Raw genomic sequence first — 27,945 nt, forward strand, 5'->3', positions numbered from 1 at the left:
CTGCACTACCACTCTTTGTCAGACATTGCCTTGAACCACTAGATTAATTCTACCCGGCTTGGTAAAGCTACAGAAGTGGCCTAATGTGAACCTTAGTGAACACAAAGACTTTTAAGCCCTTTTTAAACCACTTAAGAGCTACATTTAATACCAATTTGACTAGCAAAAATAGCGACACATGTAGAATTGCTGACTGACTGAACTAGCGGGCCAATTTAAATTATTGCACGTTCCATACAAGCTCTCGCCAGACACACCAAGCTCCAGGTAGCCCCGCAAAAAAATACTTGAATACAAAAACATTTCACATATTTAATATTATTTCATCTCCAGCCAGCCCCAAAAAATATTCAAATAAATGGTAAATGGCTGCATTTATATAGTGCTTTTATCCAAAGCGCTTTACAATTTGTTCCTCACATTTTACCCATTCACTCACACACCAACAGCGGAGGCGACCATGTAAGGAGCCAACCTGCTCATCTGGAGCAATTATGGGTTAAGTGTCTTGCTCAAGGACACTTCGACACGCTGCCCGGGAGGAATGGGAAACGAACCGGGAACCTCCGGATTACCAGACAACTGCTCTACCTCCCGAGCCACTGTCGCCCCCTGTCAATACCTGTGCAAATTATATTTAAGACTTTTTAATACCCTTTAAGGCCTTACATTTTAGGTCCACTGAAGCAAGTCTTTTAATTGTCCCTAAAGTGCCACACAGAACAATTGTAGAATCAGCTTTCTTTTATTACCCACCAAAACTGTGGAACACTCTACCCAAAGAAATGAGAGAGATGGGCTCAGTGGACCTTTTTAAAACAGCATCTGAAAACACATCTTTTTAACTTGGCTTTTAACTGTATTTAGTATATTCCTTTTGTTGCAATCATTTTATTTAAATCTCTTTATTTATTTTTAAATTATTTGATTGCTTGTGATATGCAATTCGTCTACTGAGTCATGCATTCTATTATTCATTTGTACATTTCATTTGTTGTGTTGTCAAAGCACTCTGGGATGCTTTCTATTGCATGAGGGGTGCTTTATAAATAAAGTTTATTATTATTATTAAATTGAGAATCATGAATGTTGTACTATTTGAATACCTTTTAATAGACCCTGAATAAGCTACAAATCTCACTCGCCAGAAACCTCTCAGAAAACCACTGCATTATCCAGGAATCAGAGCAGACGGGGCTCAAGTGACCAGAAGTCAGTTATCTCAGCTCCTTGCAGTCTTTGGTGGACTCAGGAGTCCGGGAGGGACAAATTGCAAAGGTAGTAACATCGGTCTAGGAGTTAGCTATTCACCGTGTACTTTCTCATCTTTGAGCTACTAAAATATAGATATACATAAACCGGAATACACACATCTCCTATACTGTTACTGTATGTATTCTGTTGTGAAGGGCCAGATTAAAACTGAGAATCTACCTTTATTGTTTTATATACATTGTATATTATTTATATATACACGGAATATCCCTTTACCTGCGTTCGAACCAGAGTAATATTCGCTCTCCTTATTGGATGGCCAGCTCGCAAGCCCCCAACGTCAGGTTCAAAGACAAGCTCAGGCATGTCAGAACATGCCCGGAGACAGCGTATTGATCCCAGACAAGAACTAAGGTTTGGGACTAGATAACCACTTAAGTATATATACGGCGCAAGGTGCGCACAGCAGTACCTCGTTCGTTCGTCTAAAGTCTGTCTGTGTTCGGTAACAGTGAAGTGAGCAGCAGTGCGTCTAACAGAGCGTTGAGAACATGTACGAATAGAATAGTAAAGTGTCAGAGTTTAATGCAGTAACGTCAAGTTCGACCTAGTTTAATGTGAAGTAAATAGTCGTTCATTATTGTATATCGTGCCAACCCAGTTCGTTCGTGTGTAGCATTACCTAACGGTTCGTTCGTGTTAGCTAGTGAACCTTAGCCAGGGTGTGTGGCCTAAATACGTCGCCAGCACCCGAGGAGGCCTAGTCGGAGAACCGTTGGACATGTGCACAGGAGAACCAGCGGCGGCGATTGCAGAACCATTCCTGGTTGGATTATATTGATTTGGAACGTGTTACCCAGAGAAGAGCCTCGTTAATTTCCACTATCGTTTGGGATTCAACCTCGTGAGGATTACACTCGGGCTGGCCTCATGGACAGAGGCTGGCTAGCTATCATCGTTTGCTATCGAGCATTTGGATTACAGTTATTGCTTTTGCTGCTGATCGTTGGATGTACAAGGACTGACTTCTGTACGTGGAGTCCCTTTATTCTTCATTGAATCAGACTGAGTATCCGAACATTCCTCTATCCTCTAGAACTTACAACTCTGAGAGGAACCCAGTGTCTCCAGGCGGTACCAGCGTTACCTTCTATAATTGCTATTATACGCCAGGTGGCGTCAGCTTAGTACCCATCGTAGGAATCCTGCTATTCCCAGTGACTCATGCTACTGACTGACTTTATGCATATTCTTCGCCATACAAGCGCGACCCTAATTCTCATTCTGTAACCTAATGTTGCATAATAATAAAATACCCTCAAATACTATTTTTTTGTCAATGCCGTGTTATTATGAGTGTTCACCATCTATATTTGATGTACTGTCTGGCCAGTAATTAAAGTACATACCTAGCAGTGGTTTAATCTATCACAATCTTTAATACAGTCAGGGTATTGTAACCCCTCAGTTACAATTGGTCCTTCGAGCCGGAGGGTATCAGTAATATTTAATATAATATTAATATTGACATGGCCAGCGGTGGACACTCTCCAAACGGCTCCCCCAAGCTAGAACGCCCGAAGCGCAAACGTCAGCTACCTCCATATCTGGAGGACTTACCCCCTAGCTTATCTAAACAGACGTTAAATACGGATAAAACGGATAGTTTAAGCATGCCCACTCCTATCGACTTGGCGGCCCTGCCAGTAGAGACCCCAGTGGGTTCAAACGAAACTGACTTAGCTCACGGGGGGGACCAAGCGGGACATGACGTGACTATACCTCCAGACAGCGTCACCGGGATAGACCCCGGAGCGCTCCAGGATAAAGAAAGCGCTCCAGGGATAGACCCCGGCGCCCAACCAACCCAAGAGCGCGTACCCGAGACAGACCTCGGCGCGCAACCAAGAGAAGAGTACCGCGCTCAAGAGATAGACCTCGGCGCGCGCAAGGAGAACAGGTCTCCACCAAGCCCTGTCAGCGCCCGATCACCTCCGTCAGTGTCATACCCCAGCGAGGCGGACCAGAGACTGGCGCAAGCCTTCATCGCCACGCTGACAGCTTCAACCGAAAGAGACCGTATCCAGGGTGAGCGCGACCGTCTTCAAGCACAGACGCTTAGTGAGCGCGAACACTCTGCAGCGGAACGAGAGCGCCTCCACGCGCAACTCCAAGCACAAGCCCTTAGTGCGCACGAACAATCTGCAGTGGAGCGCGAACATCTCCAAGCGCAACAACAGAACGAAAGAGAACGCATCCGACTGGAAGAGAGCCGCCTCCAGGCTGACGCAGCGATGACTATCAGACTGGAAGAGAGGCGCCTCCAGGTTGAAGAGAACATTCAGCGAGACCGCACCAACGCGCAACGCGATGCACAGCGTGACGCCGCCAATGCACAGCGCGAAGCGGAGAGAGACCGTCTGCAGGCGCAGATGATAGAACAATTGATCCAGAGGGCGACCCCCCACTCCTCCACACGGAGCTCCCGGAGATCATCACGACACGGGTCGAGGGCACCTTCCCCTCCCCGACCAGTCTACACGGGACCCAGCCAGCAGGAAGAACCTGCTTACGTCGCCGAGCCCCCTCCCCGACCGGTCTATACGGGACCCAGCCAACAGGAAGAACCTGTCTACGTCGCCGAGCCCCCTCCCCGACCCGTCTATACGGGACCCAGCCAACGGGAAGAACCGGCCTACGTCGCCGAGAGACTAACTAGAAGACTCCAAGACCTCGCGGAGGAAGAGGAGGGACATCGAGCCCACCAGCACGAACCTACTTTGGACCAGGAGGCCCAGTACAGCCCCGACCTCAGCCCCGAGCCACTGCGTAACAAACCCCCGATCCAACCCAGGGTTGAGTTTAATACACAGTCAGCACCGAGGAGCAGCACCTGGGGGCCCGGCCTCTGGTACCCACCCAGCACTAACCAACGACCACCCGTACAGGGAGACTCTCCCAGGAGGCCCCTCCCCCTACTCTCATCGGTGTCCCAGCCATCCATGGCGTCTTACCTTGGAACACCGACGTTCCCAGACTTTACGCGCGAGGACAGAGCACAGTACACAGAATTACGCATGTGTTTAGAGACTATAATGTCCGATGTCCACGACGAGTCTTATAAATATGCCATCCTCCTCAAGCATCTCAAGGTGCCCAGAGCGCATAACATAGCGCTGGCATATTCGAACTCAGGAACCCCCTACTCAGATGCTCTGGTGGCCCTCGACGCGCGCTATGGACGCATATGGGATTACGTGATCCAAGAAATACGAGATATCGACCGCCTCCCCCCAGCCAAAGACAATAGAGCACTCGATGACCTCTCTATCAAGGTACAATCCCTTTTGGGGATGCTGGGGTCCCAAAAGGAGAAGGGGAGATATGAACTGTATGCAAATTCTAACGTGGAGCGGATACTGGAGAAGCTCCCTCCAGCCCGTCAAGAGCGTTTTCGGCGGCAGAGAGACCACAGTGACCCCAACGGCCCAGAACCATCCCTCCTAGACCTGGCTGATTTCCTCGCCAGGGAGGTCAGCAGTCTACGATTGGACACATTCGTGTGGAGTGGCTCTGACCCTAGAGATGGACCGAGAAGGTTCAACGACAACCGCCGGTCCGTGACCGTGATGCACCAGGCCGAGGTTGTGTCACGGCACACGAGCCACAACCCCCACAAGGAGAAGTGGAAGGCTGTCTGTCAGTACTGTGACAGTGAACACCAGCTTGTCACAGTGCAACGCCTTCAAAGACTTAACCACAGCCGAAATAGGTCAGTGGCTTAAGGACAAACGCTGCTGCTTCCGCTGCGCGCGCGGCCACATGGCAGCCGATTGCCGCCTGAAGAAAAGATGCGGCAAGTGTGACGGCGCCCATCTAGACGTCCTGCATGAGACCAACAAGTGTCCGCCAGGACCACAAAGTAGGCCCGTCACGGTGATGTACCAGGCCGAGGCGGTGTCACCACAGACCAGTCCTGAAACCACCCCCTGGTGTCCTGACTGTTGCAGCAGACACGGGGACCCACAGCACCACCCGTACTACCACGAGTCGGTGCCACCGCTGACGAATTACAGTGGGTCCTTCGCTAAAGAGGAATGGCAGATCGCCTGTACTTACTGCGACGGCGGACACCGGCTGGCACAGTGCGACGAATACAAGACACTGAACCCCGCCGACATTGATCAGTGGCGTGAGGCGTACACGGCGGGCGCCGCTCACCGCGCATCACTGTGCGGGGCCCACCAGCGAAGATTAGCCCGACAGGGCAACCCACCAACAGGAGTGCTCCACATAGACCCCAAGTATAGTGGGAGCCCCCGAGTGCTCATCAAAGTGGTCAGAGTGCTCCTGAGCTACGAGGACAAGGTCCTGGACACTTACGCCGTCCTAGACGATGGGTCTGAAAAGACTCTCCTCCTCGCTTCCGCCGCAGCCCAGTTGGGCCTGCGGGGTACCAAAGAAACAATGACAATCCGTACTATTCAGCGAGACCTGAAAACCATAAAGGGCAAGAACGTCTCATTCACAATAGCAGCGGTCGGGCAGCCCAAGAAGCGGTACAGCATCACTAAGGCATTTACAGGCCATGACATAGGTCTGTCAAGCTACAACTACCCCATCCCACAGCTGATGGAGAAGTACGCGCACCTACGCAGACTACCTATACCGCTCATCGACGGCGCCACACCGACCCTGCTCATAGGCTCCGACCACGCGGACCTCATTGTCCCAATCGAGGCGGCCCACATCGGACCCAAAGGATGCCCAGTCGCGGTCAAGACCCGCCTGGGCTGGACGCTCCAAGGCCCTCTCTCCGGGCCTTCCAGCCAACCCACGTCTACACGCTGCCTGTACGCAAAGGTGAGCGACACAGGCCACTCTCTCGTACAGCCCGTTGAGAGGCTATTGACATTAGACGAGAGGCCTGTGAGAGAACAGTGGGCTCAAGAAGAAGGAGTGCCGAACTCCACCCCCCTCAGCTGCACGCCAAGAGACGTAGCTGACCTCGAACCCAGCACCCCAAGCTACCTCTGGATGGGGCGGCCGGAACCGGCCCCTCCTCAGACGGTGTACCGAAAGAACAAGAGGAACAGACGGAGGATGTGGAGACACAGCCAAGCACAGATCAACCAGTCTCGGGCTCGCTTCCTCCTAAGCGACCTACCATCCCGTCCAGCCCGTCAGAAGTGGGTAAAGGACAGGGACAACCTGAAGGTGGACACAGTCGTTATGATCATAGACCAGTCACTACCCCGAGCTATGTGGCCGGCCGGCCGCGTAAGCAAAGTGATCACTGGTGCCGACGGGAAGGTCAGAGCGGCAGAAGTTATTGTCCAAGGGCGGACTTACACCCGACCCGTGGCGAAGCTGATAGAGTTGCCGGAGATCCCTGACTCCCCTGATGACGACCATGACCCACTGACATTGTAGATTGACCCACTCCCCACAACAAGTATTGAGCCGTTGACTGGACTATTAATCTGTCTCCCTTAACTAATTAGGTGCGGACTAATTAGGAGGCGGCTGTTGTGAAGGGCCAGATTAAAACTGAGAATCTACCTTTATTGTTTTATATACATTGTATATTATTTATATATACACGGAATATCCCTTTACCTGCGTTCGAAGCAGAGTAATATTCGCTCTCCTTATTGGATGGCGCCCTAGGCGCCAGCTCGCAAGCCCCCAACGTCAGGTTCAAAGACAAGCTCAGGCATGTCAGAACATGCCCGGCGACAGCGTATTGATCCCAGACAAGAACTAAGGTTTGGGACTAGATAACCACTTAAGTATATATACGGCGCAAGGTGCGCACAGCAGTACCTCGTTCGTTCGTCTAAAGTCTGTCTGTGTTCGGTAACAGTGAAGTGAGCAGCAGTGCGTCTAACAGAGCGTTGAGAACATGTGCGAATAGAATAGTAAAGTGTCAGAGTTTAATGCAGTAACGTCAAGTTCGACCTAGTTTAATGTGAAGTAAATAGTCGTTCATTATTGTATATCGTGCCAACCCAGTTCGTTCGTGTGTAGCATTACCTAATGGTTCGTTCGTGTTAGCTAGTGAACCTTAGCCAGGGTGTGTGGCCTAAATACGTCGCCAGCACCCGAGGAGGCCTAGTCGGAGAACCGTTGGACATGTGCACAGGAGAACCAGCGGCGGCGATTGCAGAACCATTCCTGGTTGGATTATATTGATTTGGAACGTGTTACCCGGAGAAGAGCCTCGTTGATTTCCACTATCGTTTGGGATTCAACCTCGTGAGGATTACACTCGGGCTGGCCTCATGGACAGAGGCTGGCTAGCTATCATCGTTTGCTATCGAGCATTTGGATTACAGTTATTGCTTTTGCTGCTGATCGTTGGATGTACAAGGACTGACTTCTGTACGTGGAGTCCCTTTATTCTTCATTGAATCAGACTGAGTATCCAAACATTCCTCTATCCTCTAGAACTTACAACTCTGAGAGGAACCCAGTGTCTCCAGGCGGTACCAGCGTTACCTTCTATAATTGCTATTATACGCCAGGTGGCGTCAGCTTAGTACCCATCGTAGGAATCCTGCTATTCCCAGTGACTCATGCTACTGACTGACTTTATGCATATTCTTCGCCATACAAGCGCGACCCTAATTCTCATTCTGTAACCTAATGTTGCATAATAATAAAATACCCTCAAATACTATTTCTTTGTCAATGCCGTGTTATTATGAGTGTTCACCATCTATATTTGATGTACTGTCTGGCCAGTAATTAAAGTACATACCTAGCAGTGGTTTAATCTATCACAATCTTTAATACAGTCAGGGTATTGTAACCCCTCAGTTACATATTCAAACCAGTCATGTAGTCTAGTAGAGGAGAGGCTTTGAAGTGCAGGTCCTACAGCACAGACATCACACATTTCTATTGCTATGTCCGCCCATCACAAACACGCAAACATGTCCCCATCTCCCCGTCTCCCTGTGAGTGGATGTCTCGTGGTGATGACCAAAATGGTGGATGCCCCGTGGTGATGGCCAAGAGGATACGATCATACCTCAAATGGATCAGTCATCAGCTCTATTCTATTTTCAATCTTTCAAAATGTTCTTATGTACCCCAGTTGCTATTGCATGTACATATTTGTGTTTCATTACACGCATATGTACATACTTACCAACTGTTTTGCGCCTGTAATATAGCAACACTACTTTCACCGACATCTAAGATCCCCCCTTGAACGGCCCTTCTAAGGTTTCTCCCCTCCATTGCCTGTGGTGCTTTTTTCCTATTGCTAGGTTTTTAGTGAGTTTTCCCTTACCTTTGCGTGGGGTATGTCTGTGAGTGTTGCTTTATTTATTTTACATTTTATTTTGTTCTTGATTTATTGTGATGTTTCTTCTCGACTTGTCCGGCCCATGGGGACATTAACGTGTGTTGTCGGGCCTTACAATTTTACAAATACATTTGACTTTGATTTGATTTGATTTAAGATTGCTAGGAGGTGCCAAGAAATAACCAAATACATAATTTAGTTTTGTTTTATGCTGATTTAATATATGCCAGATGCATATTCAACCCAGTTACATTTATGGGTACCTCTTCAAACAATATCTAAAAAAGAATAAAAAAAAGAAAAAAAGAAAAAATTACCGGTATTATATATACATATTTTTTTTTTTTAAACCTTTGGGTTACAGTGGCTCAGGAGGTAGAGCAGTCGTCTGGTAATTGTAAGGTTCCTGGTTCGATTCCCACTCCTCTAGAGCAGCGTGTTGATGTTTTCCTTGAGCAAGACACTTAACCCCTAACCGCTCCCAATGAGCAGGTCGGCACCTTTCATGGTCGCCTCTGCCATCGGTGTGTGAATGAATGGGTGAATGTGAGGCATAAGTTGTAAAGTGCTTTGGATAAAAGCCGCTATATAACTACTGTGTACCTTACTACTATGCTTATACTACTACCTATCATATGTCTATACTACTATGCACTCAAGAGTGTAACACTCAAGTTCGACACTGTTTGATGAACGATGCCACTGACCCTTAGCTGCCAGAGATGTACCCCTCCTGCTGACTTGTTGTACACAATTTGTAAGTCACTTTGGATAAAAGCGTCAGCTAAATGACTAAATATAAAATGTAAATATAACGTTTTGGGAAAACAAATCAAAAGTTGGGTGCAGTAAGAGGAAGCTGACGATAGGAGGTGCTGTCCCCCCCAACTTCCAACGTCCATCAGCCGCATGATCTAACATGCGGTTTTCCATTATATCAGAGTGATAGGAAAAATGGCAGGGAGAGAGGTGATGACATAATGACTAACATCACGATGATGTCACTCATAAGTAAGGAGCTCGTGCAGTAGAGTTCACGGCATGCACCGGTGGACCACCTCGCCGTCGAGATTATATTTTTTTCCTCAATTATGATCGGCGCACATTTCTGATGTGGTGACTGGCACGCACTTGACCGCCGTGTCCTGCGGTTTGCTGTGATTGATTTGCAATGGAAACTGGATGAGGAGGCATCATAGTGCATTATGGGGGTGGCAGTGGATCAGGCGGTAGAGCAGTCGTCTGGTAATCGGAAGGTTCTCAATTCGATTCCCGCTCCTCCCGGGCAGCGTGACGAAGTGTCATTGAGCAAGATACTTAACCCCTAATTGCTCCTGATGAGCAGGTTGGCACCTTGCATGGTCGCCTCCGCTGTCGGTTGCAACGGTACGTTAATCACTAACGGAACGGTCGTGCAGAATTTTTTTTTGCGTGCAGAATTCCCAAAATATTATTTGGGCAAAGGGCTGGATGTTGTTCGTTCAGCCCACGCACAACACAGAGATTACCAGTAATTTAGCATAGCCTCATAGTGTGGCGAACACACACACACACTCGCGAGTGCACCCTCTGTAAGGATGATTGGTGCTAGATTGAGAAGGGGCTGTCTCTTTTTATTTGAACAAGTCGATTATTAATTTGAATATAGAATATTCATTGACAGCCCTACTTAACAGTTACTGCACACTACATCAACATCAAGTGGAACATGGAAAGCCAAACATTTCCCCACTGTACCGAAAACCTGTACCAAACCGTGTCTTCAAAACCGAGGTACGTACCGTTACACCCCTATTATACCATCAGAAATAATTAGGGATGTCCGGTATTATCGGCCTACCGATATTATCGGCCGATATCGGCATTAAAATGTGATATCGGAAAATATCGGTATCGGTTTTCAATTTTTTTTTTTTTTTTTTTTTATTTCTATAGAAATGATTTCGATATTATCGGCCTACCGATATTATCTGCCGATATCGGCATTAAAATGTGATATCGGTTGATATCGGTATCGGAAATTAAGAGTTGGACAATATCGGTATATCGGTATCGGTAAAAAAGCCAATATCGAGCATCCCTAGAAATAATCAACCTTTTTGTGATAAAGATATGTTGGGTCATATCGCCCAGCGGTCGGCATACTGAGGCCCCAAGAGGGCCCCTGGAGGAGGTACCTCCTCAGTAATGATTCATACCACAACGCTGTGATGTAATATAATAACCTCCTCATTATCGGAGGGCCTCATGTGATTCTCATGACAAGACAACGATATAACCATACGCTTTGTTGTATAAAAACCCAGGAGAAATTCTAATGGTAAATAGTAAATTGATTGCATTTATATAGTAATATAGCTTTTTTTTTTTTATTATCCAAAGCGCTTTACAAATTATGCGACAGTGGATCAGGAGGTAGAGCGGTCGTCTGGTAATCAGAAGGTTCCTGGTTCGATCCTGGCTCCTCCCGGGCAGCATGTCGAGGTGTTACCAGACGACCTTCCGATTACCAGACAACCGCTCTACCTCCTGAGCCACTGTCGCCAGAGAGAAGATATAGGATGTATTGAAAATGTATTACCTATGATGTAGCTACACGCCTAGGTGTCACAACTGCGGTACAGTCACGCTCAAGTTGCAAAACAGTATAGACAGCTTATTTCACTAGAAGTGACTTTTGTTGGCAGGGAGGGGCCGTCATTTCTCCAGAGACTCTGTACTGTACTTTTAAAAGCAGCATTATGAGGATGAATGACTTGAATGTTTCCAGCAGAGATAACCTCTGCCAGTGTGTCTAACACAAGCCTAGAAAGCCAGTCAACCATATTTTTATATTCAGAGTTAATTATATTGTTTACACGGTTATTTGTTTTCATATTTTTATATTCAGATCAAAATTGTACAACCTATATTTATGTTCGTCTACTATTACCCTGCCCATACCTGTACACCCCCCCCCCCCCCCCCCCCCCATGTTGTTATGACGCCGAATTTCCCCAAGGGGAACAATAAAGGAATATCTTATCTAAGAGAATCATTAAAGACTCCAGTCACCCGAACAACTGCCTCTTTGAACTGCTGCGGTCAGGCAAGCGATACCGGAGTCTCAAGGCGAGCACAGAAAGACTCAGAAGAAGCTTCTATCCCCAGGCCATCAGGCTGCTAAACGAACAATGAATGAACACTACACAACAACAACCACCAAACGCACATAGCACACACATCCACACGCACACACTCACTTTAAACAAACACACTGTAGCACCCACTCCACACACTTTATAGCACACACCCACTTTAAACAAACACACTGTAGCACCCACTCCCCACACTTTATATTTATGGATGAAGGATTGCACTACAACTCGTACACCTTACTGTAAATTGTACCTAAAATTGTACCTCATCCCATTTCTGCTTTGCACTAGATAGTACTGTACATTAGTACACTGCATAGTATTGTGTATTGTATATTATATGGTAACTCAGAACATTGTACATATGTCTATACCGAACACTGTGACCTCATTTTCTTCTTCTAAATTCATGCTATATTATGTTATTATGTTATTTGATACTATCTTGTCTAGCACAGTCTCTGGAGCGTAACAGTAAGAAGCATTTTGTATGAAAGTATTCTGTACTTCTGTATGACAACTATTAAAGAACTTGAACTTGATCTCATCTCATAATAACCCTAAATGCCCTTTCACTAAGCCCCTCCTACATTATCCAACACTCAACCGCCAGCGGATGGAAAAGACGGGGTGTCACATTCACTTCCTTCCTGAGTAGCATGTGAGATTCAATAGGTTTATTCATATGGCAGCTGGGTGGCGCAGCGGACTAAGCGCTCGTCACCAACGCAAGAGACACTGGTATCGATCCGGCTGTCAGCGTTGCCTCCGGCTTGGCCGGCCGTCATACTGGCTCAATTGGCAGAGTCAGCGAGAGCTGAGAGGGAAGCCGGTGGGTGGTAATCTGGTCGTTGTAAACAGCGACTCCTACAGGTCGGTCAGGGCGCCTGCAAAGCGAGGAAGGGAGATGGTGAGGGTAGTGTGAGCCTCCCACACGTTACACCTCACCAATGAGAGTCCGTGCTGGCAGGTGAAAAGAAGTGGCTGGCTGACTCTGCATGTATCGGAGGGGACATGTGATAGTATCTATCAACCCTCCCTAGAATGACCAGTCGGGGGCACATGCGAGCAACGACCAGGAAGGGGAGGGGGAATTGGCATGACTAAATTGGGATGGGAGAAAAACACAGAAAAACAGGAGAAAAAGTGGATAAAAAAAGGTTTATACACAACATTTACATTTACATTTAGTCATTTAGCTCAGTGGTTCCCAAAGTCGGGGTCGCGACCCAAAGGTAGGCCGCGAGCAGCCACGGGTGGGCCGCGAGATGATAAAAAAAAATAAAAATAAAAAATTATTTATTTATTTTTTATTTAATTTTTTTAATTTTTTGTCAGGCCACTGAACTTAGAAGCAGGCCAGGACAGTGTTTCTAGTTGTATTCTATTCTATTGTATTCTAAAATGTGACTATATGGTTTTATATTAACTTAATAAATAAACAAAAACTAAAAAATCTACTTATTTGAACGAACATTTCAAACTAAATAACAGATTATGCACATAAAACGCTGAAAACAACCGAAGCAACAATAGTATTTTAATGAGGCTATTATTATTATCATTATTATATTGCAACAAGTTAGCCCTCTCATAAATAGCACATATAAATGAATAACTAACTTGAACTAACTTAATAGGATTGAAGTGATATTTGGCTTAAAAAATCGGTCGCCTGGCAAAAAGAAAAAAAGCCTGACGATGTGCATTGGGCCGCGGCTCTCTGACGCCTTATTTTCTGGGTCCTGGCCTGAAAAGTTTGGGAACCCCTGATTTAGCTGACGCTTTTATCCAAAGCGACTTACAAGTTCTGTACGACAAGTCATCAGGAAGGGCATAACTCTATCAGCTGAGTAACAATGTTCATCAAAGTGTTGAGTGCTACAGTGTAGGTTAGTATATTAGGACAAGTGCATGACAGACACAAGACATGTGTGACGAGACAATGACGACTATATGGAAAGAGAGCAGGTACAAGAGTAAAGGTTCAACCGAGGTCAGACCTGCATAGTCGTCGACGCTCGTTGTGACTCTGAGATTAAAACATTCCACAAATTGTTCCCATTCAACAAAAACGCAACTGAACGACACACACACACACACTACAGTACGAGCACAACATGTGAATGGATGTAAATCAATAGACTCAATGTTTACATGACGTGACATGGTTATTTATGTAAGATTATAGCCATTGTAGATACATACCTTCATTCTTCATGATGTAGTGCACGATTTGGCCGACGGTGTCATTGTTGCTGTCGCTTATCGTGTCGTTAAACTCTGGAAAAACAAACACACATACACAATTATTACTTAAGGCCGCACAATAAGCGCACAAGAAATGTGTCCTCATTTTCCACATGAGGCTTTGATGAAGGCGACATTACAAAAGGCAAATATGACACTTGGCTACGCTTCAACGCGCGTTATGTTGGAAGTGTTAAGACTTAATCCCAACAGAATTACTTTCAGCTCAGGACATGAGTACAATTTTTCAAGTGTTTCACCCAGGTCTACATTTTATTGTTGGAATAAGCTGTAGCAGAACATGACAAACACAAACACACACACAGACACTGCATTTAACTTGGATTTCGGGACGATATACCAGGGTAAAATAGGGTTTCCGTATCGGGAGAATTTCACCAACAGTAAAAATCATATACCATGTGCAAGATGTCGGAGAATCAAAGCAAAGTGATGTGATTTTCCTAATTTCTGACACGTAAAAATATATTTCAGATGGTCTCTAATTGACCATTTGCTCTTATGTCATGCTCAGTTTGGGATTCCTTTCCGAGCATGACCTAAGAGCAAAATGGCCACTGTGGGAATATGGTCAATGGTGAAAATGACATTTTATTAAATCGTTTGTCTAGTCAACTCAAACTAATAGTCTTAAAGGAACACATCAACATTATGGGAAATGTGCTCGTCTTCCCCAGAGAGAGACAAGAAGATAGATACCAATTTCCTCTCTGTGCGTTCAGTACAAAGCTATCCGGCTGCAAGGTAGCTTCAAGTCAAGTCAAGTCAAGTCAAGAGTTTTAATTGTCACGGCATACAGGTATACAATGAAATGCGGGTGGTCTTGCCCGCAACGATGTGCAATACAGTGGTACATATAATAGGATCAAAAGAAGAAAACAACATTGTGCAGTAACAGGTAGCAGGTAACATGGAGTGACATCTCGGTATCTGTACATAGTTATTTACAGATCATGTGGGACATGCTAGTTAGCTTTGGTAGTGCAATACACTGTTCCTGTTATTCTAATTTAAAGTGTCCTTTCCTTTGGCCATAAGTGTGCGTGTGTGCGACATGAGTGTGTGCCCGCTCATGTTAAAGTGTTAAGTGGCTGCTCGTGTGTGAGCGTGCACAGTGTGCGTGTCGTGTGTGTGTTCATGTGTGCTTGTGTGTGGACAGTTCAATGTTCTGAGCACTCAATGTTCATTGTTCATGGCTCTGATGGCCTGGGGGAAGAAGCTGAGCCTAAGCCGCTCTGTCCTAGTAGCTGGGGTTCGCAGGCGTCTGCCTGACCTCAGCAGCTGAAACAGGCTGTTATTGGGGTGGTGAGGGTCTTTCATTATCCTGCAGGCTCTGGATTTGCACCTCTTGTTGTATAGAACCTGCAGGGGGGGTAGTACAATACCAGTGGTACGCTCGGCTGAGCGCACCACTCTCTGTAGGGCCTTCTTGTCCTGTGCCGTGCTGTTTCCATACCAGGCAGTGATGTTTCCGGTCAGGATGCTCTCTACAGCTCCTGAGTAGAAGGACTGGAGTATCTTCCCCGATACTCTGAACTTCCTTAACTGTCTCAGGTGGTAGAGACGCTGTTTCGCCTTCTTTACTACTGTTTCTATGTGTGTTGACCATGTCAGGTCCTCTGAGATGTGGACCCCCAGGTACTTGAAGCTGCTCACCCTGTCCACGGTAGCCCCGTTTATCATCAGTGGTGTGTGTGTCTCCTGCTGTCCTCTCCTATAATCCACGATCAGCTCCTTGGTTTTGCCAATGTTCAGGAGCAGGCTGTTGTCCTGGCACCAGCGTTCCAGTACCTCAACCTCCTCCCGGTAGGCCTTCTCGTCGTTGTCCGAGATCAGCCCCACCACCACCGTGTCATCTGCGAACTTCACTATGGAGTTGGAGCTGAACTTGGCCACACAGTCGTGTGTGTAGAGTGAGTACAGCAGGGGGCTCAGAACACAGCCCTGGGGGGACCCGATGCTCAGGGTGATGGTGTTGGAGGTCTGACCCCCCACCCTGACCGCCTGGGGTCTTTCGCTCAGAAAGTCCAGTACCCAGGCGCTCAGGGCGGAGCTCAGACCCAGCTCGATCAGCTTGTCCACCAGTCTGGTGGGGACTATGGTGTTGAACGCTGAGCTGTAGTCAATGAACAACAGTCTCACATAGCCCCCCTTCTGACGGTCAAGGTGCGAGAGGGTGCTGTGCAGTACCTGGGAGACCGCGTCGTCAGTGGACCTGTTTGTCCTGTATGCAAATTGCATAGTGTCCATATCACTGGGGAGGGAGGCACAAATGTGGTCCTTGACCAGCCTCTCGAAACATTTCATGACCACAGAGCTTAGCTTAGCACAAATGAATGGAAGCAGATACGGACCACTAGCCTAGCTTAAAACTCCGGGAGAGATGTTTTTGGCCAACAGCTAGGCTAGCTTGCAGCCAGATAGCTTTCTACTGAACACACAGAGAGGGAATTGGTATCCATCTTCTTGTCTGACTCTAGAGAAGACTGTAAGCGTATTTCCTATAATGTTGGGTGTTCCTTTAAGTTACCGTTCAGTAAAAGTTGTGGATCTGTGTAACGGCCGATAACTTAAGTTTAGGAACATGTATCTGCAGTGAATTAGTGGAATAGAATCTCAGAATGTCCCCAAGGGCATCAATAAAGGAATATCTGATCTCATTGTAATAGGTGCATCGTTATTTAATTGTTATGTTTGTGATCAAAACAACTTCTAGGGGTCCTTCCATCCTGACCAATCACACACGAGTATGTTAAACAAAGTTTAACGAGTCCTCCTGAAACACCAGTGCATCTTAACTTTATTCTTTAAACTGTAAACATGAGGGTATTGAAATCAAAAGACTTTCTATGCTTCATCAAATCTTTCTCAATACACTGTAGACAGGTTTTCCTGCACAGTCTTGATCAGACGAAGGGGCAGAGAGAAGATATATCGGATAAAATGTATTAGAAATGAGAAAAGTAGAGACACACCCACTGGTGTCTCAACTGAGGGACAGTCACGCTCACGTTTTAAAATAGCATCGGCAGCTAATGTCACTAGAAGTTACTTTCTTTTGGCGGAGACTTTTTTCCAGACTATAATTTTAAAGCAGCATTACGAGGATTAATGACTTGAATGTCCCAGCAGGGACAACCTCTGCCAGGGTGTCTAACGGGGAGAGAAGGCACGACATTATGTCCTGGAATTAAAACGTAGCCAGGAAGGCAGGACTGGAGACGCAGAGCATGAGACACGGGCCTGAGGACACATTGACCCATTCACTCACACACTCACACACCGACAGTGGAGGCGACCGTGCAAGGTGCCAACCTGCTCATAGGGAGCAGTTAAGTGTCTTGCTCAAGGACACCTCGACACGCTGCCCGAGAGCGGGAATCGAACCGGCCGAACCTTCCCATTACCAGACGGCTGCTCTACCTCCTGAGCCACTGTCGCCAGAGAGAAGATATAGGATTGTAAATGTATTACCTATGATGTAGCTACACGCCTAGGTGTCACAACTGCGGTACGGTCACTCTCAAGTTGCAAAATAGTATAGACGGCTTATTTCACTAGAAGTGACTTTTGTTGGCAGGGAGGGGCCGAGTCTGTACTGTACTTTTAAAAGCAGCATTATGAGGATGAATGACTTGAATGTTCCAGCAGCAGAGATAACCTCTGCCAGGGTGTCTAACGCAAGCCTGGAAACCCAGTTGACCTATTCCATATTCTTTCTTCAATGGTGTGGGGGGGGGGGAAGCTGGACAGGGAGAGAAGGCACGACAATATGTCCTCAGGCGAATTAAAAACGCAGCCAGGGGCGGGACCGGAGGCCCAGTGCATGAGACACGCCGTGAGGACATGATTGCAAACCACAAGAAGTTGGTTATGTTGTAAGCGGGGCTCAGGAGTCGCCCCGGAAAAACTCCACTAAAACAACACAGATGTATATTCTAGCGGACTAAAAACAAAAAAGGTAAACATGATTAAATAAACACCATTCAGAGCCAATCTAAATGGTATGGCTGGGAATCTGGCAGCCAGGTCATAGGAACACCATTGAGTCAAGTGTTCCTTTATGAATCCCCTTGGGGAAATTTAGATTAGATTCAAATGTACAGCACAAGTACAGTACAACGGAAAGAAGTTTGGCATCCAACCAGAGTGCAAATCTAGCAGTAACGTGCAACAGCAATATACGCAGTTTATTCTGAGTTTTCTTTAATGAAAAAATATCATTGATTAGAGCAAGCATTACCTCTGATATAGATCTGGCTGTGAGTGAAAACCCACCTGAGATAACTATGGGGGAATTCACATGTATTACATTACCTGACCTCTGTAAGATTGTCTCTGAGTGTAATTCCGCCACCTCCTGCCTCGATCCTATACCAACAGCATTTCTCAAGCGGGTGTTCGATAGTGTCTCAAATCATGTCCTTGAAATCATAAATATGTCGCTTCAAACAGGCACTTTTCCAGATGCATTTAAAACGGCTGTAGTAAAACCACTACTAAAGAAAACAAACTTAGATGTAAACAAACTAAAAAGCTATAGGCCAATATCAGCAAGATATTAGAAAAGATAGTCTCAGTACAAATAAACTCCTTTCTCAAAGATAATAACATCATGGAGGAATTACAATCAGGTTTCAGAACAAATCACAGCACTGAAACTGCCCTTACTAAAATAGTTAGCGACCTCAGGCTAAACTCCGATGCTGGCAAAGTCTCAATTCTTGTCCTATTGGACCTTAGTGCAGCGTTCGATACGATTGACCATAATATCTTGATCAGTCGTCTTGAAAGACTGGTTGGCTTTTCCGATCATGTACTAAATTGGCTCATAACATACATTAAGGGGAGAAGGTTCTATGTTAAGCTTGGAGACAATGTATCCGAGGAACATGACAGCAGCTTTGGAGTTGCACAAGGAAGCTGCCTTGGTCCATTACTCTTCTCACTATATATGCTGCCCCTCGGGGACATCATTAGAGACCACAATGTATGCTTCCATAGTTATGCTGATGATACACAACTATATATCTCCGCAGAACCAAATAACACTACAGCCATACAGTCCATTACAAATTGTCTGTTAGCAATAAACAAGTGGATGAACAATAACTTCCTAAAATTAAACGAAAGCAAGACCGAAATCCTATTGATCGGCCCAAAAGCGAAAAGGGAAGTGCTGTGTGAAAACCTGGGGAGTCTGTCATCCTATGTAAAGTCTGAGGTTACAAGCCTAGGTGTCATCTTGGACTCAGACCTGACCTTTAAGTCTCATATAAATAAGGCCATGAAAACGTCATTCTTCCACCTAAGAAACATAGCGAAAGTAAGACCTTTCGTAAATAAAAAGGATGCAGAGACACTTATTCATGCTTTTGTATCAAGTCGGCTTGACTATTGTAATGCACTGTTCACTGGTCTTCCCAAAGCAACCATTGGGAAGCTTCAGCTTATCCAAAACTCTGCAGCTCGATTACTAACTCATACAAGGAGAAGAGAACATATCACTCCAGTCCTAGCCACTCTGCACTGGCTTCCAATAACTCATAGAATTGATTTTAAGGTCCTTTTCCTAACATATAAAGCTCTTAATGAGCAAGGCCCAAAATACATAGCAAATTCCCTAGTTAGTTATCTGCCCTCAAGAACGCTACGGTCATCCACTACAGGTTTACTAGACACGCCCAGAAACCAAAAGAGGATAGGAAGTATGGCATTTGCCAACTATGCCCCAAAACTATGGAACACACTACCAACACACATCAGAAACGCCAGCTCCATACACATTTTTAAAGGAAAATTAAAAACGTACCTATACAGTCTAGCTTACAAATAGTTATGGCTTGGAAAAACCTGATGGATCCATGAGGCTAGGATAAGCCTTGTGGACCCAACTTTTTAGATGAAGGAACGGGTACATACGCACACAATACACAACCACTGATGGATCCGTAAGGCTTGGATAAGTCTTATGGACCCAACTCTTTAGATGAGGGAACGGGTACATACGCACACAATACGCGGCCACTGATGGATCCATGGGGCTTGGATAAGTCCTGTGGACCCAACTCTGACCACTGACCACATGAGGGAACGGGTACATACGCACACAATATACGGCCACTGATGGATCCATGGGGCTTGGATAAGGCCTGTGGACCCAACTCTGACCACTAATAAAAACGTAACTACACTAGCGTTATAAGAGCTAACATTGCTACCTACCGTACAAGTGCATTGGTTTAGTGCATTTCCTACTTCCGGTTGCTACTGAGCGGACATGTTTGTGCGGACCTGTTCTCCCAAACTGGTAAGCAAATTACTGTTTTCATGTTTTCATTTTTACGTTATTTTCATTTTTACGTTATTATTATTATTATTATTATTATTAATTTTTTTTAAACATTGATCTTAACTGATCACTGTGACTTTATTGCTTTTATCGTTATATATGCCTATGTTTGTGTACAGCACTTTGAGCTACATGACATGTAGGAAAGGTGCTTTATAAATACTTACTTACTTACTTACTTACTTACTTACTTACTTACTTACTTACTTACTTACTTACTTACTTACTTACTTACTTACTTACTTACTTACTTACTTACTTACTTACTTACTTACTTACTTACTTACTTACTTACTTACTTACTTACTTACTTACTTACTTACTTACTTACTTACTTACAGCAATATACAATGTGCAGGTGATTAAACTGGATACAGATTATACAAAGTATTACTACTGTGTGTAGTGCTAATCAGATGTACTGTATATACATAGTTCAAATGTCATATCAGCATGGGGGGGGGGGGTACAGGTATGTAATAATAGAACATGGAACAAAGTGCAAGTAGTAATGATAATAGAACAGTAGCGAGTGGCAGGATTCAATCAGACAGTGGAAGTCGTCGAAAGGGAACAGTCTCCAGATCTCAGATCAGCTGTGAGAGTATGGGTCCTGCCTTGCGAGGCTGCTTGCGTCAGGAGTTTCAACGTGGCAGTCCCTCGAGATGTAGCGTTTCTGGTGTCGCTGGGAGACGGGGAGTCCCTGTTGGCAGGAGGACGACCTGATCTTTACAAGAGGTATGTCTCCCTTTCTCCCCAGACAACATGACCTCCCTTCAGAAATGTAACCCCCGACCCACCACACACACGCGTAGGAGCTCCTTCCTGCTCGTGTTTCCTGTGGATGGTTTCCTTTAGTTAAAATTAAAACACTGCAACAACCAATAGGAGAAGAGAGAGAGAGAGAGAGAGAGAGAGAGAGAGAGAGAGAGAGAGAGGGGTAAAGACTAGAGAGAGGGTAAAGAGAGAGAAAAAGAGAGGGAGATAGGGTAAAATAGAGAGACAGAGAGATAGGGTAAAAGGGAGAGAGACAGAGAGATAAGGTAAAAGGGAGAGAGACAGAGAGATGAGGGTAAAGGGGAGAAAGAGAGAGAGAGAGAGAGAGAGGGTAAAGGGGAGAGAGAGAGAGAGAGAGAGAGAGATAGAAACCTGAACAGTGAATGGCAGAGTTTGAATGGGGAAGTACAGGACACAAAGGCGGTGTTCTAGTTTTTCTATTCCTTTTGTTTCTACACAATATGAGACAGCATGGGTTGGGCCCAAACACAGCTGAGAGAGAGAGAGAGAGAGAGAGAGAGAGAGAGAGAGAGAGAGAGAGAGAGAGAGAGAGAGAGAGAGAGAGAGAGAGGGGGGTAAAGACTAGAGAGAGGGTAAAGAGAGAAAAAGAGAGGGAGATAGGGTAAAATAGAGAGACATAGAGAGACAGAGAGATAGGGTAAAAGGGAGAGAGACCGAGAGATAAGGGAGAGAGAGACAGAGAGATAGGGTAAAAGGGAGAGAGACAGAGAGATAAGGTAAAGGGGAGAGAGAGACAGAGAGATGAGGGTAAAGGGGAGAGAGAAAATAGAGAGACATAGAGAGACAGAGAGATAGGGTAAAAGGGAGAGAGACCGAGAGATAAGGGAGAGAGAGACAGAGAGATAGGGTAAAAGGGAGAGAGACAGAGAGATAAGGTAAAGGGGAGAGAGAGACAGAGAGATGAGGGTAAAGGGGAGAGAGAGAGAGAGAGATAAGGTAAAGGGGAGAGAGAGACAGAGAGATGAGGGTAAAGGGGGGAGAGAGAGAGAGATATTAGACTCCGTCATAGAACCGATTTCCCTATATGGTTGTGAAGTCTGGGGCCCACTTGCAAACCAAGACTTCACCAAATGGGACAAACACCCAATTGAGACTCTGCATGCAGAATTTTGCAAATCTATTCTCCGCACCCAACGGAAAACACCAAATAATGCATGCAGAGCAGAACTAGGAAGATACCCACTAATCATCAAAATTAAAAAAAAAATTGCATTCAAATTCCACAATCACCTAAAAGAAAGTGACCCAGACACACTCCACAACATAGCCCTCACCCACAGAGAGACCCTCGATAGATGCCCACTCAGCCAGATGGTTCTGGGACTCACAAACACAAGCAGAGCCACCAGACATAAACCACACTGGACTAAATCAAATGATAAGAAAACAAAAAGAAAAATATCTGACACATTGGAAAGAAACAACCCAAAACCAGAGCAAATTGAAATGCTATTTGGCCCTAAACAGAGAGTACACAGTGGCAGAATACCTGAGCACTGTGACTGACCCAAAACTAAGAAGATCCTTGACTAGGTACAGACTCAGCGAGCACAGCCTAGCCATTGAGAAAGGCACACCTGGCTCCCAAGCGAAGACAGACTATGCACCCACTGCACACAAGATGAGGTGGAAACCGAGCTCCACTTCTTAACAACCTGCCCACTATACCAAGACATCAGAGACATATACTTCCCACACTTTGAAAACATGGACAATAACTCAAAACTCCCATACCTACTGGGAGAAATACAAGAATGTGCAAACACAGCAGCAAGATTTGTGAGCTGCTGTGACAAGAAAAGGACATCCAGTGGAATGCAACCACCATAAAGACTGTACAAGAAATTCCGTCTGTAATATACTGATTTCTTTTGTTTTATCTGTTTGATTGTTTTGTTTGGCTTTGGCAATGTAAACGTATGTTTCCCATGTCAATAAAGCCCATTTGAATTGAATTTTGAGAGAGAAGAAGAGAGAGAGAGGAGAAGAGAGAAAGAGAGAGAGAGAGAGAGAGAGAGAGAGAGAGAGAGAGAGAGAGAGAGAGAGAGAGAGAGAGAGAGAGAGAGAGAGAGAGAGAGAGAGAGAGAGAGAGAGAGAGAGAGAGAGAGAGAGAGAGAGAGAGAGAGAGAGAGAGAGAGAGAGAGAGAGAGAGAGAGAGAGAGCATCTGTAAAGCATTCCCGGTAACTGGAGAAAGGTATTCCTGTAACCTATGGGTAACCGAGAATACCTTGATACCTTGCATAGGTATTCCTGGTTACCTAAATAGGTATTCCCGTTACCTGATAGGTATTCACGGCAACTTTAGATATTGATATGTATTCCGGTTACTTGTGAAAAGGAGAGGTTACCAGGAATACCGTTACCATATAGGTATTCACGGTAACTTATATGTATTCGGGTAATTCATTAATTAATTTAAAGCATGACAGACAAACAAGGCAAACATTACGCCACGAGCAGACCACAGCACGGGTTGGAGGCGACAGCGACCATAGCATGGAGCTCAGAGGTTCTGCCCTTCTAGCTACTTAAGGCTTTTGCCCAGGTGAGTTTGTGGGAGGGGAGTATGTGATCAATGTCACTACCCTTGATTGGTGCGTAGCCTTTAGCCAGTTACAGCCAGGCCTGAAAATGTGACATGAAACAACCTGCACTTTAGCTTCAAATATGATTAAATGTAGAATTATACTGTATATGACCCTTCCACCTAAATAGAAAACACATTTCTTAGAGCGCTCATCGTTGAAATCACAGGGAAAGATAACATTTTGCCACATAAGCACACAACTTCAATAACCTTAAGGGGGTGGGCGTTTTCTACAGCCCCCAAATGTGCAGGGTACTAATATAGCCTTATCACTCAGTCTAGGAGACCAGAGATTGGAGGATCTGATGGGAAGGCTGGCAGGATCAACGACTGCACAGGTGTACACATGACCCTTAAAGTCATATCAGCTGGTCTGATGAACCCTGATCACAAGTCCAATGGGCCACAGGGCCAGAGGGATCTGAGGGTCCACCATTAGGACCACAGCTTTCTCCAAGGGGTCAGTGGGTGAAGCCCGCCATTTCTGTCTGGTCTGCAGAACATTTCGTTATTCCCTGATAAAACCTCAGAGTTTAAGTTGACCTATGATTAAATTACGGGTCAGGTTTACCCGCAGAGGTGCTAAATTGTACACAACCTTTTTTTAATAATTGATTGAAGTCCACCAGTCTTTGACTTTACCAACACTGGTGTTGTGGTCCACTGCATAGTGTTAAATACAATAAATATAAGTTGAGATGAAAAGCACTTGAACATGTTTATACCTAGAGAGGCCAAAACGGGTCCCCGCTGAGGGCCCCCCTAGAACCCAAGTTTGACACTCTTTTGTGGGCTTGTAGAAGACATGTTGGGGGTCATTTTGAATGTTGGTTACTCTCTCTAGACCCATAGGGGGTGGACATACATCATGTTTAAAAATGGGTCAATTCGACCCGTTTGGCCTTTCTAGTTAGAAAAATATTCTGTAATTTCTAGTGGTTTTGGGGGAGAGCGCAACTGATTGAACCAAATTTGACACTTTTTTAGGGGCTTGTAGAAGACATATTGGGGGTCATTTTAACCTCTGGCTAGTTTCTCTAGACCAGGGGTCAGCAACCTTTTTGACATGAAGTGCCAGTTTGAAATATAGTTGTAACTAGTGTGCCTGTGCCATATCAACAATATTCCATGCATCGTAAAAAAATCTCATCAGGTATTTTTAATGATAATTTTTACATTATTACATCATTATTGTTATTGTTATTATTAACAATATTATTATGATGGTTGTATCAACCCTAAATCCTAAACCCTAAAAAGAGTTGGGGGGGGGGGGGTGCAATGCAGACAAACAGTTTTGCTCTACTGAGCTCCGTTATCTGGGGGCTGTAGTTGGTCACATAGTCCCAACCCTTATGTCACTATTATTCCTGTTCAAATCACTACCAGATCCCCGGTTGATCATTTAGGTCATACTGGCTGCTACCCAATGCTACATGGTATTACGGTTATTGCGAACTCTCTCGACAGCTCTTCCTCCTTCCCCATCTCAGCCATCGTGAATCACATGACACATAGTCCACGGGAGTCTGGTGGCAGGTCCCACCGGGTCGTGGCTGCCTCTCACCTGCACCCACAAAACATCCACTTCCTTCGTCCCTTGCCACGGGCTATCAACACTCCGTGTGATGGAATACAAGATACTCTTCATTTTGCGCTTTTCAACGCCCGATCCATTTGCAATAAGTCCATCCTGCTCAACGATCCTGCTCAACGATCTTTGTAAATCAAAACATCTGGATCTATTGTTTCTCACAGAGACCTGGCAGCAGGATATGGATTTTTCTCCATTCATTGAATTATGCCAGAATGACAGAAACTTCATTAGCTCCCCCAGACTCACTGGTCGTGGTGGCGGCCTGGGAACAGTATTTAAGGCCAAGTACATCTGTCGTGAGATTAACGTGGGAAAGTTTTCATCATTTGAGGTTCAATTTGTTAAATTGGCACGAAAAAACGCTGTCTATTGTGCAGTGGTTTATCTGGTTTTTACTCTGGGAATAAATATTAATAATTGTTATTTAGAAGATCTGGCAATATCCGACCATAAGTGTGTGATATTTGACATTCCTCTGACGATTGAGTCCATTCCTAAGCGTGTTTTGCGTAGACGCACTATCAACAACCAGACAGTGGATACATTCTCACATGTATTTCTAGGGTCCGATTTGTCCAATATATTAGCACCTGCCTTGGATTGTGACACTCTGGTAAAAAAAAATTGTACACTAGTGCAATAACATTTTATATATTTTAATTAATTTTATTATAAATGTTTTCCTCTGTAAAAAAAATTCCAGTGATTATTTTTAGAATAATAAAATTGACCGCTCTGAGCAGGCCTGCACTGCAGTAATTATTCGTGCAGAATATCTTCACAGGTTGACCAGGGTTAAATAAATAATAAATAATAGCGAATCAAAATAGGCTATTAACTTCATCTAAGCACGGTCTGTGCAGTTAAACTCTTGCCATTGAATGGATAACAAGGCTGTCAATCATTCAATCCACCAATCAGCTAATGGGTTCTCTTTTGCTGTTCTGTGGCTCTGCAGCTAGCATGATTGACAGCCTTGTGGCCCAATCAGATAATGGTTTCTTTTGTGCCGTACTGTGGCTCTGCAGCGAGCTTGTTTTCAAAATAATTTTTATCTCAGTTTAAGAAGATAACTTGTTGGAGCTAACGAAGATAAAGGGCTACCACCGCAGCTATCAGGCCCAGGGTGGAGTGTTTTGTTATTGTTCATGAACTTATTGTGCATCGTTTGATGAAATATATATACACCTGCGATAAAAGCTAAACGTCACAACAACAACGTCATCGCCTCGCGGGCACTTTGAATTCTCTAGTACTGTAGATACAGGGCTGTACGCTAAGCTTTTTCACTAGGGGCACACTTGCCCCTAAATGAGAAATTTAGGGGCAAAGAATATTTTTTAGGGGCAAATTTTTAAATAACTATTTTACCATTATAGTAGTGTGAAGTGTAATTTCATCTGGCCTCCACCTCCTCCTCCTCCTCCTCCTTCCCTCCTCCTCCGCCTTGTCCTCCTCCTCCTTCCCTCCTCATCTCCCACCTCCTCCTCCTCCTCCTTCCCTCCTCCTCTCCCGCCTCCTCCTCCTCCACCTTCTCCTCCTTCCCTCCTCCTCGTCCACCTCCTTCCCTCCTCCTCCTCCTTCCCTCCTCCTCCTCCTTCCCTCCTCCTCCGCCTTGTCCTCCTCCTCCTTCCCTCCTCCTCTCCCACCTCCTCCTCCACCTTCTCCTCCTTCCCTCCTCCTCCTCGTCCACCTCCTTCCCCCCTCCTCCTCCTCCTCCCCCCCCCTCCTCTGTTTGTGAGGTCAGGATTTCTGTTTGGATGTGAAGGGTGGTTTCACATTCTTACTCCTCTGGGGCCCCACAACAGGGTTGATCGTGAAGTCATGTTATCCTTCTCTCAAAAACTGTTAAAACACTACAGTATATCCATTCATTATATTCAGAGCAGGCCAGATAACGCTTGTGTCCAAGGCCGCAGCGCCTCTACCTCCTCAAGGGCCCATCCCATCCGACTCCCCAAATGACCATATAAAGCCAACCCAATCAGAGACAGAGGCGTCTCTATCCCACTGTGTTAAAACACATGACACTTTGCTTTTTGTCACTTTTACTCTGGCAGACCTGACTATCAATTGTATGCACTCTGCCAGACTAGATGTCCCTCTGTATTAAACCTGTGTTCATTTAACGTAAGTATTCCGGCTGTCATTTCTGCTCCTGTTTCATTTAATTCAGAATACCTGGTTTGCGGTGTGACGCTGTTTTGGACTGCCCGGGGAGAACCTGGTGGTTTGCACGCTGATTTAAGGCCAAACTCTTGTCTCTGTATTTTACTTAAGCATCTCTGGAGACGTCAAAATCCACCACATTCTTGGTGTCTGAAGTTGGGAGTGCTAACCGACCTGCCGGGTGTGGACAGCCTCTTACCGGGGTAGCTCCCCCTCGCATCGCTCTTCTAGAAGCCACGTCCAGGACAGTGAGAGAGTCTGAGGGTATTTCGTCTGTCTGCGTCGGCTGGTCGGGCCGGCACTCCCCCGGGCATTTCACGCGGAACACTGCGAATCAGAAGGTAAGCAGGAGTGGGGGGGCCGTCTGAATATTGTAATCTATCTGTGTTATTGATTATGTACGTGACACTGCGAGAAGCTCAACTTTGATATGGGCTTTGGTCACTATCTGTGTTAAGATAAGCTACATACGTGACACTGCGAGAAGCTCAACTTTGTGTGGG

General features: G+C 45.6%; 1 protein-coding gene across 1 annotated transcript in view; it reads right to left on the minus strand.

Moving 5' to 3' along the window:
* Nucleotides 1-27,945, minus strand: part of LOC311227003 (RELT-like protein 1) — a 248,700-nt gene that overhangs the window by 83,816 nt on the left and 136,939 nt on the right. Inside the window, exon 3 of the mRNA XM_084312497.1 lies at nt 13,876-13,950. Within this exon, the coding sequence (XP_084168623.1) occupies nt 13,876-13,950 (75 nt within the window). The remainder of the gene's footprint in view (nt 1-13,875; nt 13,951-27,945) is intronic.

Source organism: Notolepis coatsorum (assembly GCF_963971535.1).
Source record: "Notolepis coatsorum genome assembly, chromosome: 4".
Taxonomy (NCBI): Eukaryota; Metazoa; Chordata; class Actinopteri; order Aulopiformes; family Paralepididae; genus Notolepis; species Notolepis coatsorum.